Here is a 13710-nt window from a genome sequence, read left to right as displayed (position 1 = left end):
AGTATCTTCAAGGCCTCAGCGGCAGAGTCATATTGTGAGGCATTAATTGTCTCGGTCATTAGATTCAATCACTGACTTTGCCATCACATTGACAGATCAAAAGTGGCAACAACAATTCTGTAGATAATACTCCCGCCTCCGCAGATTCTGCAATGTGAGCTTTCAACCGAGGATCATGAAGAAATGATTTCTCATGCCACGACAGCCGCCCGTTGACGAGACCAGTCGTACAAGTGCCAGTATCCAGTATCACTATGGAGCCGTATGTCCGATCATCATATCGTGATGGATAGCACTGAACATGCGGGCCATAGAGATGCATCGTTTCAAATATCACCGCTAGTCCAGGCACCCAACACCGTGCGTGAAAATCTTGTACCGTAAGTATTTCACGAGGCTCTGGGTTATAAGATACTTCCTCGAGAGATAACAGTGGCGCTGTGACTGTACTACAGCCGGTTCCCCATGGTACACATGAAGCGCAGCCGTAAGTGCAAATTTCCTCATAAACTGCATATATCAAAACACGAGGCACGGACTCAGAGTGGCCTTCGATGCGGACCCATTTGCCATTCCGTCTACATCCATCAACAAGCAATCAGATTATCCGACGTCATCTGGTAACTTGGGCGATATCTGGAGGTGCTCAATGACCACCGATCCAGCGACCTCTACCGAGGTTCATATGATGCTACCCTGCAAATCTCGCCGACTAATATTTGTTGGACAGGTTGCTGTCAAAACTATAAGGATAGCGGACATACGTAATGAACTAGCTATCCAAAGAGCGAAGAAGGTATGCTAATATTTATTCCGTGATATGAAGTGCATTGAATGCCCGCTCGCAGAGACTTCGTCGTGAAGTAGCCGTGTGGATCAGATTGAGGCATGCGCATGTTCTCATTCTTTACGGCACGGTCTCCGGTTTTGGTCAACTGCCTGCTCTTGTTTCTAAATGGATGCATAATGGGGCACTTGATGGCTACCTGGAGCGCACGAGCCTCACTATGGAACAGAAACTAAAGCTGGTGAGATTTATAATGCCAAACATAAGTCCCTACTCAATGGATGCCCTTATTTAGTTGAAACAAGTGGTGGATGGCTTGAGATATCGTATGGGGTCGCCGTTCCGAATACACGTTTTCTCTCTGACAACCTCTCTAGTTCATGAACATGAAGTAATTCACGGGGACCTGACCAGCGTATGTGCTCTTCGATACTTCAGAGTCCTTACTAACTCTATAATTGAAGACAAATGTTGTGATCGACCACGATGGCAATGCACTTTTGGCAGATTTCGGTCTCTCGGTGGCTCTCGCAGAGAATGACAGAGCGTACTACAACTCGTATTCGAGTAGCGCTATCCGGTGGTTAGCGCCCGAGTTGATTGGCTCACTGGAACCAGAAAGCAATCTGGACAACACTCGCGGCGATCTCGACTTCCTGAAACCGAACAGTCAGAGCGATGTATTTTCGCTCGGTTGCATCATGCTACATGTGAGTCACGTATGCTAGACCCTGTTCGAGTTTCACCTGAATATTGTATCGTACAGGTCTTCTCGGGTAGACCTCCCTTCTGGTGGCTTAGAAATGTTCGACAGCTATTCAGTGCTCGGTTCAAGCGCGTAGAGCCATATCAGCTCGAACCAAGTGTGACCGTTAGCCACCAGCATTTAGATTTCATGCGGAAATGTTGGTCAGCCAAGCCTGAGGATCGTCCTTCCACTGGGGATGCTGCTTCCTTTGTGGAATACGAACTGGCCAGTTTATTTATTTATTTTATACCTCATCTAACTTCTTTACCAGAGACGTGCAAGCGGTGCCATGACTATACTACAGCCGGTTACCCCTGATACACATGAAGCACCGTCGTAAGTGCAACTTTCCTCATAAACTGCAGATATCAAAATACGAGGCACAGATTGAGTGTGGCCTTCGATGCGGACCCGTTTACCATTCCGTCTACATCCATCAGGAAGCAATCAGATTATCCCGCATCATCTGGTGGCTTGGGCGATATCTGGAGGTGCTCGATGACCATCGATCCAGCAACCTCCACTGAGGTATATATGATGTTACCCTGCGAATCTCGCCGACTAATATCTGTTGGACAGGTTGCTGTCAAAACTATCAGGATAACGGACATACTCAATAAAGAAGCCGTTCAAAAAGCGAAGAAGGTATGCTAACATTTATTCCGTAATGTGAAGAGCATTGAATGCCCGCTCGCAGAGACTTCGCCACGAAGTAGCCGTGTGGCTCAAACTGAGGCATGCGCATGTTCTCATTCTTCACGGCACGGTCTCTGATTTTGGACCATTGCCTGCCCTTGTTTCTACATGGATGCACAATGGAGCACTTGATGGTTACGTGAAGCGCACGAGCCTCACCATGGAACAGAAACTAAAGCTGGTGAGATTTATCATGCCAAATATGAGTCCTTACTCAATAGATGCCCTTGTTTAGTTGAAACAGGTGGTGGATGGCTTGAGATATCGTATGGGATCACCGTTCCGAATACAGGTTTTCTCTCTGACAAACTCTCTAGTTCATGAACAGGGAGTGATCCACGGGGACCTGACCAGCGTATGTACTCTTCGACGCTTTGAAGTTCTTACTGACTCTATAATTGAAGACAAATGTTGTGATCGACCGCGATGGCAATGCATTTTTGGCAGATTTCGGTCTCTCGATGATTGTCGCAGAGAGTGACAGATCCTTCTACAATTCTTATTCAAATGGCGCTATCCGGTGGTTAGCGCCAGAATTGACCAGCTCACCAGATCCAGAAAGCATTCCGGATGACAATGACAGCGATGTCGACTTCCTGAAACCGAACAGTCAGAGCGATGTATTTTCGCTCGGTTGCATCATGCTATATGTGAGTCACGTATGCTAGACCCTGTTCGAGTTTCACATGAATCTTGCATCGTACAGGTTTTCTCGGGTAGACCTCCCTTCTGGTGGCTTAAACATGTTCGACAGATATTCAGTGCTCAGCTCAAGCACGTGGAGCCATATCGGGTCGAACCCAGCGTGACCGTTAGCCACCAGCATTTAGATTTCATGCGGAAATGTTGGTCAGCCAAGCCTGAAGATCGTCCTTTTACTTGGGATGCTGCTTCCTTTGTGGAATACGAATTGGCCAGTTTATTTGTTTATTTATACCCCATCTAACTTCTTTACCAGGGGCGTGCAAGTGGCGCCGTGACTATACTACAGCCGGTTAATTCTGTAGACAACACTGCCGCCTCCGAAGATTCCGCAACGTGAGTTTTCAACCGAGGATCGTGAATAAATGGTCACTCATGCCATGATAGCCGCCTGTTGACGATACCAGTCGTACCAGCGCCAGTATCCAGTATCACTATGCAGCCGTATGTCTGATCACCATGTCATGATGGATAGCACTGAACATGCGGGCTACAGGGATGCATCGCTTCAGCTTCAAAGATCACCGCAAGTTCAGCCAGTCCCAGCATCCGATATCACTACTCTCCAGCCGTATGTCTAATTACTATATCATTATGGATAGCACTGAACATGCAGGCTACAGAGATGCATCAATTCAAATACCTGCACTGCAAGTCGATGTGCAGTTCGATCTTCCTATATCATCCAAGACAGTGGATGAAAATGTTGCACCGTAAGTATTTCACGCGGCTCTGGGTTATAAGTCGCTTCCCTCACGAGATAACAGTGGCGCCGTGACTATACCACAGTCGGTTACCCCTGGTACAAATGAAGTGCAGCCGTAAGTGCAAATTTCCTCATAAACTGCAGATATCAAAACATGAGGCACGGACTTAGAGTGGCCCTCGATGTGGACCCATATGCCATTCCCTCTACATCCATCAGGAAGCAATCAGATCATCCCACATCATCTGGTGGCTTGGGCGATATCTGGAAGTGCTTAATGACCATCGATCCAGCAACTCCAGCGACATCTACTGAGGTATATATGATATTGCTCTGCGAATCTCGCCGACTAATATCTGTTGGACAGGTTGCTGTCAAAACCATTAAGACTGCGGCTATACACAATGAAGATGCTATCCAAAAAGCGAAGAAAGTATGCTAGCATTTATTCCGTAATGTGCAGTGCATTGAATACCCACTCAGAGACTTCGTCGCGAAGTAGCCGTGTGGATCAAACTGAGGCATGCGCATATTGTCGCTCTTCACGGCACGGTCTCCGGTTTTGGACCATTACCTGCCCTTGTTTCTACATGGATGCACAATGAGGCACTTGATGGTTACCTGGAGCGCATCGGCCTCACCCTCACCATGGAACAGAAACTGGAGCTGGTGAGATTTATCATGCCAAATATGAGTCCTTACTCAATAGATGCCCTTGTTTAGTTGAAACAGGTAGTAGATGGCTTAGGATATCGTATGGGATCGCCGTTCGGAATACACGTTTTCTCTCTGACAACCTCTCTAGTTCATGAACATGAAGTAATTCACGGGGACCTGACCAGTGTATGTACTCTTCGATGCTTCGGTGTCCTTACTAACTCTATAATTGAAGACGAATGTTGTGATCGACCGCGATGGTAATGCATTTTTGGCAGATTTTGGTCTGTCGTTGGCTCTCGCAGAGGGTGACAGATCGTACTACCAGTCGTATTCGAAAGGCGCTGTCCGGTGGTCGGCGCCCGAATTGATCATTCCACTGGAATCAGAAAGCATTCCGGATGGCAGTAACAGCGATGCTGACTTACCAAAACCGAACAGTCAGAGTGATGTATTTTCACTCGGTTGCATCATGCTACATGTGAGTCGCGTATGCTAGACTCTGTTCAAGTTTCACCTGAATCTTGCATCGTACAGGTCTTCTCGGGTAGACTTCCCTTCTGGTGGCTTGGAGATGTTCAACTGGTATTCAGAGCTCAGTTCGACCGCATAGAGCCATATCGGGTCGAACCCAGTGTGATCGTCAACCCCCGGCATTTGGATTTCATGCGGAAATGTTGGTCAGCCAAGCCCGAGGATCGTCCTTCCACTGGGGATGCTGCGTCCTTTGTGGCATACGAACTGGCCAGTTTTATTTATTTATTTATACCTCATCTAACTTCTTTACCAGGGACGTGCAGCTCGATTTAGAAATGTGCGCTAGTCAATTGCGAACAATCTGATCCTTCGCTCATTTATCTCATTAGACCTTTTTCGCGCCTGGACAGCAAAGCAACAATAGTGGCTATGTGAGTCCAGTTTTATATCCTTTTTGAGCTCTTGCCAGGTCTGACACTGAGACAGGGCAACAACTTCCAGGATGATGACACGAACCGTACGCCTCGTCGCTCAGCAGACCCATCATCTCCGCTTGATCCGCGCAATTTGTTCGGTTTCCTGCGCTCCAACACTCGACCTACAAATGCGTCCCTATCAATTCGCCTCCCGCCCCGGCGTTTGAATGTCAGCTTATTTCCTGTGAGAATCTCCAGGCGTCCCGTGGATGTTGATCCTTGCAGTATGGAAGATGTGAGTCGCTTGTCATCACTACGGGCCTTTGTGATAACACTCACATTATTTTGCAGCGATATGCCATTGCCCCTGAAACCGACGCGGAAGCAGCTGCAGCTATGCAACGTACGAATAGCAACAATGTCGACAGCTCAACGCGGCAAGTACAAGCTGTAGCGGGGGCACAAGGGTCCCAAGGACAAAGTCCTCAAGGGCAACGTTCTGATGTCGAAACAGACAAAATTCTGATAGGATGCTGTGGATTTTATCTTGTTCGTCGTCGGCCTGCGCAGAACTAGTCCTTCCATCGATTTATCATGGAGGCCATTGTGGTTCTTCTGCGAAATCATTTCTCGACGCGCATGAGTCAACGCAAGCACTTGAGGATGGAAGAGCGGATACGGTAGTGAAGGATTTGAGTGTGCATAGGATAGGCTGAAGGACGAGAGTAGTGAGTGTGGGTGGTTTGGTGACGCCGTCGTATGTGAGTGATTATAGGGCTGGAGCGGCTGATGGTTTGAATAGGCTTCAGATATGTGTAGAATAGTCACTGTATCAGCGTCATTATTAGACTCGTAACCTACGTCATTATCAGACTCAGTGAATACTGCCTTGTTGTCAAACACCGGTCCGTTATACTTAGACGAACTGCTAATTAGAGCGGCCGATAGATAGTTCAAGTCAAGTTGCAGTGGATGCACATTGGTCTCAGATGCTAACGGTGTACTATGTCGTATGACGAGAGCTGATAGTGTGAGCGAGTTTGAAGTGCGTAACAGATATCACTTGTACCATCTCGTGAAGCTTGTGATTGTACAAAGTCTTTGGCTGTCGGACGAGAAAACAGGAGGTGGTGAATGAGGTTGGCGATAGCATTCCATTCGCCTAGGAGTGTCGCTTGTGAGTCGTGAACACAGCGATATATGGATTGTAAGTCTCGATGGAAGAACACCTCTGATCATGTATGTGGCAGCTTGACCTGCTCCCGGACTGTAACCGAATCTCGGAATTCATCTGCTCCGCGGACCGAGTGATAACTTAAAATGTGGTCGCTAGTTCGGAATGCGCTTGCTTCCCACTTACATGATGCACCGCCTCCCGGTTTCATTTCACTACGAGCCAGTTCGGCAACTCGATGTTGGGGCGTATTTGCCATGTTGCACATCTGGCGCAATGTGAGTTGCACCGGCATGCTCCCGGCATATAGTCGGAGCTTGAATGTAATCCTAGGTTAGACGACTGTATCCCTGGGCTTGTGAATCCTTCATAGTACTATGGAGTCCCTACCCGAAGTCTTTCCAGGGCTTCGTCTTCAAAACCGGTCTCAGGTTCATCATAAAATCATACAGTATGTAGTACTTCTACTCAGCATTCTCATCCATGCCTCCGGCAGTCTTGTAGCATCTATGTACCCAAGGGACCCACAACCCTACCATACATCAGCGCTTTCTGGTGAAGCATGGGTGGTCGAATTACTCACTGGTCATCTGGAGCGCATTCGTTGTGAGCTTGGAGTGCATGCCCATGTCTTTGCAGAGCTCATATCAGAACTCCGTACCCTTGGGTATTCCGACTCCAAGTTTGTCTCTCTAGAGGAGCAACTCGCCATTTTCCTGTATGCCGCTGTCACAGGCCTGTCAATCAGGCATATTGGTGAAAGATTTCAGTGTTCCAATGAGACAATATCTCGGTAAGTGTCATATTTTCATGGACTGGACTCATTTGTCATGCTATATCTAGATACTTTCGAAGGATGCTCGTAATTCTAATCAACCCCGCCATTCTATTCAAAATACGTCCACCTCCCATCAGATGAAGCAGTTTCTCGCAAAAATTCACCAGAATCCCAAATTCTGGCCGTTTTTTAAGGACGCCATTGGGGCGCTTGATGGGAGCCATATCCATGCTACACCTCCTGCACTTGAACGTGCTGCCTACCGTGATCGCAAAGGTCTCGTCTCTCAAAACTGCCTGTTCGCATGCGACTTTGACATGAATTTTACCTATGTCCTTACCGGTTGGGAGGGATCCGCCACAGATGCACGTGTTTTCAAGGACGCGTCTACCAAAGACCTTAAGATCTCCCAAGAAAAATACTTTCTAGCTGATGCTGGTTACCCTCTACGCCGTGGACTCCTGATACCATACCGTAATGTCCGCTACCATCTCGCTGAGTGGGGATGAGCGAGTGTAAGGTAAGACAGTCCATATTCTTTGGAACGCACACTAACATTGATGGTAGGCCGTGCAATAAAGAGGAGCTATTCAATCTTCACCATGCCATGGCAAGGAACGTCATTGAACGTGTCTTCGGTGTCTTAAAGCATTGCTTCCGCATCCTCATCCTCGCACCAAGGTATAACTTAAACATTCAAGCGCAGATTCCAGCTGCTCTATGTACAATTCACAACTTTATACACCTGCACGACCCACAGGAGGGTCCTATCCCAGATACTAACTCAGATGGGGATCCGGCTGAGGATGAGACTGACCCACATGAGGCAGTGGTACCAGAGGAAGAAACAGCAGATATTGAAATGAGCCGCTTGCGCGACAACATCACTGAAGACATGTGGGCTCAATATGGGCAAGTTTTGCATGAACGAGTACTAGCAGATGGTGATGACTTAGATGAAGAGGACTTACTTGGCCTGGATGGTGATGACAACGCAGACGAGGATGAGGGTGCAGATGCAAACAATGATATTCATGTATAGTTCTTATGCGTGTATTAGAACCCAATGCTACATGATTGTGGACTCGAAAATGATGGTGGGACAACAAACAACAAAGCAGACAGAAAACAGTGCGACAATCACAGAACATACAGCCTAAGATACATTGTACAAGTAAGGGATGAGATGTGAAAGTGATACCTACTTCGCTGCATGAGCCTCAAGAAGCGCCTTGATATAAGAGCGGCGTGGTCCCAGTGGGCTTTGCACATAAATCTCCATCGCCCGCTCATTGCTTGTAAAAATTAGTAACAGTCGGCCCAAGTCCTCTGCAGGCACCTCCACGTCTTCGGTTTGCATAAGGATCATGGCGCGATCAAGAGCGGTTGCAACCAAGGGGGGAGGGGGTGGAGGAGGTGGTAGTGGTGGTGCAGGCACAGGCGCTGCAGTGACGGCTTTTTCGAGAATGTCACCAATGCGGTTGATGGAACCCTGCATGCCAACAACAGCAGTGGCAGGTGAAACCTTCAACCCTCGTGCTGCACTGGTCATCATTGCGACCGCACTGTCACCGTGACGTCCAGATCACAATTTTTTTGCAGGAGGGGGTGCTGATACCAAGGTAGAGGACGGCAAGGGACCAGAAAATGACAGATAGCTGGATAGGTGAGTTGATGATTCCATGTCGCACGATGCATCATCATGAGTGCGTTTTCCAGTGCCAATACTGGATGCAACAGTGGAAGGAGGCAAGATGGGAAGACGAGAAGCATTGAAGTTGGTATCACGAGGCAGTTCCATGGTAGCAGCAACAGGGTTATTACTGGCACTGGCAGCTGATGCGATGATGGTTGCAGCAGCAGCAGTAGTGATGACATGCTCTGCGCCAGGCTCAACATCATCGTCAGCCAGTACTGGAGCTGCAGCAGCAGCCAGATGAAATGTGTGAGTTCCCTGAGCGCCAGTGCCATTTGGGAAGATCTCAGCTAGTTTGTCGTAGTATATCCACCCGCTGTTGGCAAATGGCTGCATTGAAGCGCGGGACGTCTATTTAATATATTAGATTACAGTAGATAGCTTTGAACAGGGGACGTACACTTGATGTGACGTAGTTATTGAATACCTCTAATGCAGTCCTTCCTTCGATTCCAGCGCCTCTGGTATTATCCCAGTGAGCTCCTGAGACGTTGTGATAGTTTTGGATCTCTCGGTATATCCCTCTGAGCTGGTACAGGGGTAGATATTAGTAGAATGGGACGTAGAGAATCTCAATGCACTCACCGTGTTCCATTTACTTCTACAGTGTTTATTTGTCTTTGGAGGGCCTGCAGTTAGCAGGTCGGCCCTTGCAAGGGCAGTTGCTGCTGAGGTAAATGTAGACGGTGAAGGATCTTCAACTCAGCTGAGGGTGCAGCTGATATAATTGTTGAAGGGAGGAAAATATGAGTGCGATATATTCGTCCCTTAGGGGAAGCGGAGAAAGCAAATATCCACTGGTCAACTCTAGGGGGAATGCGCAAAGCGCGTGATAAGGCGAAAGCGCGGGAACAAAGGCGCTATAGGCGCGCGAAGCGCGGGAAAGTCGCGCGTCGAAAAGCGGAACTGGGTGAAAGCGGTATGCGAGCGATAGTGAGATGTTAAGACGTGTACTGAGATGCTGATAAGACAACTGATGCGGATATGGCCACTAGAGCTAACTGCTACTAGGGCTTGCGATGATTTATTCAAAACATAATAAAAACTCGGAGATGGTGACTGTCTATGATGGTGGTGGTCCGTGGTAATGTGTGTTGTGTAAAGTAAAAAATGTGTAATGAAAAATGTGTACCAAGTGAAAATAAACATGGTACGATGTTGAAATAAATGATAAATGGAGAAATGCATACCTGGGAACTTGGTTGGACATGGGAAAACACAGTGGGAAGTCAGGCGCCCTATAGCGCTTAGGCGCGGGAAAATTCGCTTAAAGCGCGCGCAAGTCGCGCAAGTGTCGCCTATGTCGCGGAAGTGTCGCCTAAGTCGCGCGCGTCGCGCGAACGTCGTGTTTATCGCGCAAGTGTCGTGTTACATGCATGATACTGTAGACTCGACCTATGTTGCAATATGTGCCATTGTGAGGCTACCCAGGATCGAGTCTCTACAACGGCTTGAAACCGCCATCCCCAACCTCGGATTTGTTGCTGACTAGGTGATCGAGAAGAGCGTTCGTCTCTGCTACATTCCATTGCGCTTTTGGCTCAGCTGGTACTGGTACGACAGTAGCAGTGTTTGGCTCGGTAGCCATTATAACAGTAGTAAATTGGCCGCAAATAGATACAACAGCGACGACCGATGAATAAACTAGCTTGCAGAGGTGAGGGTCGAGCCAGTCCATTGTGGTGCTAGTCAGTAGATAGGGAAGGTTCGAGCTCTGACTGACCAAAGGTATATGCCGGTGTAGAGACTCGATCCTGAGTAGCCTCACAATGGCATATATTGCACTGTAGGTCGAGTCTACAATACTATGCATGCAACGCGACACTAGCGCGATAAACGCGACGTTCGCACAACGCGCGCAACATAGGCGACACTTTCGCAACATAGGCGACACTTGCGCGACTTGCGCGCGCTTTAGGCGAATTTTCCCGCGCCTAAGCGCCATAGGGCGCCTGACTTCCCACTGTGTTTTCCCATGTCCAACCAAGTTCCCAGGTATGCATTTCTCCATTTATCATTTATTTCAACATCGTACCATGTTTATTTTCACTTGGTACACATTTTTCATTACACATTTTTTACTTTACACAACACACATTACCACGGACCACCACCATCATAGACAGTCACCATCTCCGAGTTTTTATTATGTTTTGAATAAATCATCGCAAGCCCTAGTAGCAGTTAGCTCTAGTGGCCATATCCGCATCAGTTGTCTTATCAGCATCTCAGTACACATCTTAACATCTCACTATCGCTCGCATACCGCTTTCACCCAGTTCCGCTTTTTGACGCGCTTTGCGCATTCCCCCTAGAGTTGACCAGTGGATATTTGCTTTCTCCGCTTCCCCTAAGGGACGAACATATCGCACTCATATTTTCCTCCCTTCAACAAATATATCAGCTGCACCCTCAGCTGAGTTGAAGATCCTTCACCGGGAGCATGCCGGTGCAACTCACATTGTGCCAGATGTGCAACATGGCAAATATGCCCCAACATCGAGTTGCCGAACTGGCTCTTAGGCATGCCATCAATGTTCTCAACTGCACTGCATGTGATTTAATTATGTAAGCACTGGTGCCGCACACTCTCCGGCAGTATCATATGATGGGGCTTCCGAGTCTTTCTACTATTTAATAGGTGCAACCAGCTGGTCTTAAACCTGCTGACCCTTTGATTCAGCGCAACGCTGCAGACTTCCATCTGTACTAGTGATAGTAGGCTCATTATCATGGGTAACATCCCGTCAGTACTTCGAAAGCGTCGAAAAATTGTGAGGCATTAGTTGTCTCAGTCATTAGATAATAGATTCAATAGCTGACCTTGCCATCAGGTTATCACTAGTACAAATGAAGCGCAGTCGTAAGTGCGAATTTCTTCATAAGCTGCAGATGTCAAAACGCGAGGCACAGACTCAGAGCTGAGGCTCGTCCTTCCACTGGAGATGCTGCTTCCTTGGTGGAATACGAACTGGCCAGTTTATTTGTTTATTTTATACCTCATCTAACTTCTTTACTAGGGACATGCAGGTGACGCCGTTACTACACCACAGCCGGTCACCCCTGATACACATGAACTTGATGAAGCACCGTTGTAAGTGCAAATTTCCTCATAAGCTGCAGATGCCAAAACACGAGGCACAGATTCAGATTGGCCTTCGATGTGGACCCATTTGCTATTCCGTCTACATGCATCAGGAGGCAATTCAGTCATCCCATATCATCTGGTGGCATGTCCGATGTCTGGAAGTGCTCAATGATATCCAATCCAGCAACCTCTACTGAGGTACATATGATGTTGCCCTGCCAATCTCGCTAACTAATATCTGTTGGACAGGTTGCCGTAAAATCTATCAGGATTTCGGACGTAGTAAGTGATGAAATTAACGTCCAAAAAGCGAAGAAGGTACACTAGTATTTTTTCTGTGATGTGAAGTGCATTGAAAGCCCGCTTGTAGAGACTTCGCCGCGAAGTAGCTGTGTGGATCAAATTGAGCCATGCACATATTCTCACTCTTCACGGCACAGTCTCTGGGTTTGGACCATTGCCTGCTCTTGTTTCTACATGGATGGATAACGGGACACTTGATGGTTACCTGAAGTGCACGAGCCTCACCATGGAACAGAAACTAAAGCTGGTGAGATTTATCATGCCAAACACAAGTCCTTACTCAATGGATGCCCTCGTTTAGTTGAAACAAGTTGTAGATGGCTTGAGATATTGTATGGGATTGCCGTTCCGAATACGTTTTCTTTCTGACATCCCCTCTAGTTCATGAACAGGGAGTAATTCACGGGGACCTGACTAGCATATGTACTGTTCGATGTTTTGGCGTCCTTGCTAACTCTCTGATTGAAGACAAATATTGTGATCGACTGCGATGACAATGCATTTTTGGCAGATTTTGGTCTCTCGGTGGTTCTCGCAGAGAGTGACAGATCGTACTACAAGTCGGCTTTGAATGGTGCTGTCCGGTGGTCAGCGCCCGAATTGTTTGACTCACCGGAACCAGAAAGCATTCCGGATGACAGTGACGGCGATGGCGACTTCCCGAAATCAAACAGTCAGAGCGATGTATTTTCGCTCGGTTGCATTATGCTATATGTGAATCACATATGATAGACTCTGTTCAAGTTTCACCTGAATCTTGCATCGTACAGGTCTTCTTGGGTAGACTTCCCTTCTGGTGGCTTGCAGATGCTCTACAGGTATTCTATGCTCATTGTAAACACGTAGAGCCATATCGGGTCGAACCCGGTGTGACCGTTAGCCACCAGCATTTGGATTTCATGCGGAAATGTTGGTCAGCCAAGCCTGAGGCTCATCCTTCCACTGGAGATGCTGCTTCCTTTGTGGAATACGAACTGGCCAGTTTATTTATTTCACTGCAGAAAACCGCAGATTACGTCTGGGACGCATCTGGCACAAATCTAGACATTCGTACCACATTCATCCCACATTTCACTCACATCATGGCGGCGCTAGAACTTCATTCTAATCCTCTCATTATGACCAAATCCTGGCAACATTCTATGCGCTGTCCTCGAGCCTAGGATAAGCTCAAGCTTAATTAAGGTATCATGCATGTATATTTTGACTTAGCATTTATATAAAACATATTTGTTTTTGATATCTTCGAGCGCGTGATGTTTACAAGGCCGTCGCGTCACATCAACATCATAGTTCTCAAGTCCATAACTTGCTTGTGCAGCTGTCTCAACCATTGCGTGTAATCTTCGAACCATGGGTAGAAAGGTAAGGACCATGAAGATATCTCCTTCGCTGACCGAGGAAATCCTTCAATCAGGAGGAACTTGTACCCTGCCGATGCATGAAATGCGGGAAGACTGTCCTTCAGTTTACTATGGTCAC

The 13710-nt window shown here is 47.5% G+C and overlaps 3 protein-coding genes across 3 annotated transcripts; 2 read left to right on the top strand and 1 right to left on the bottom strand.

Annotated features, from left to right (window-relative positions):
* Window positions 1-1970: 1970 nt before the first annotated feature.
* Window positions 1971-5022, top strand: DFJ58DRAFT_642443 (kinase-like domain-containing protein; the record flags this gene model as incomplete). Its single annotated transcript, XM_041381366.1, has 7 exons — window positions 1971-2063; window positions 2115-2180; window positions 2233-2412; window positions 4363-4393; window positions 4445-4482; window positions 4532-4777; window positions 4834-5022. Coding segments are annotated over 7 exons (843 nt in total), but the record flags the coding sequence as incomplete, so codon positions are not given.
* Window positions 5023-8342: 3320 nt separating this feature from the next.
* Window positions 8343-10515, bottom strand: DFJ58DRAFT_736613 (uncharacterized protein; the record flags this gene model as incomplete). The annotated part of the gene is made up of 4 exons (XM_041386815.1): window positions 8343-8685; window positions 8731-9188; window positions 9238-9366; window positions 10309-10515. The coding sequence occupies 4 exons, from the start codon at window positions 10513-10515 to the stop codon at window positions 8343-8345; spliced, it is 1137 nt and encodes a 378-aa protein (XP_041235587.1).
* Window positions 10516-11569: 1054 nt separating this feature from the next.
* On the top strand, window positions 11570-13391 carry DFJ58DRAFT_871987 (kinase-like domain-containing protein; the record flags this gene model as incomplete). Its single annotated transcript, XM_041394333.1, has 12 exons — window positions 11570-11611; window positions 11672-11700; window positions 11751-11796; window positions 11858-11931; window positions 11982-12123; window positions 12175-12243; window positions 12296-12475; window positions 12530-12560; window positions 12610-12623; window positions 12697-12912; window positions 12961-13024; window positions 13075-13391. The coding sequence occupies 12 exons, from the start codon at window positions 11570-11572 to the stop codon at window positions 13389-13391; spliced, it is 1224 nt and encodes a 407-aa protein (XP_041235586.1).
* Between the last annotated feature and the right edge of the window lie 319 nt (window positions 13392-13710).

Source organism: Suillus subalutaceus, assembly GCF_016647625.1.
Source record: "Suillus subalutaceus strain FC151 chromosome Unknown DFJ58scaffold_281, whole genome shotgun sequence".
Classification (NCBI taxonomy): domain Eukaryota; kingdom Fungi; phylum Basidiomycota; class Agaricomycetes; order Boletales; family Suillaceae; genus Suillus; species Suillus subalutaceus.
The sequence above is the reverse complement of the archived record's forward strand: the minus strand, read 5'-3'. Positions and strand labels throughout refer to the sequence as shown.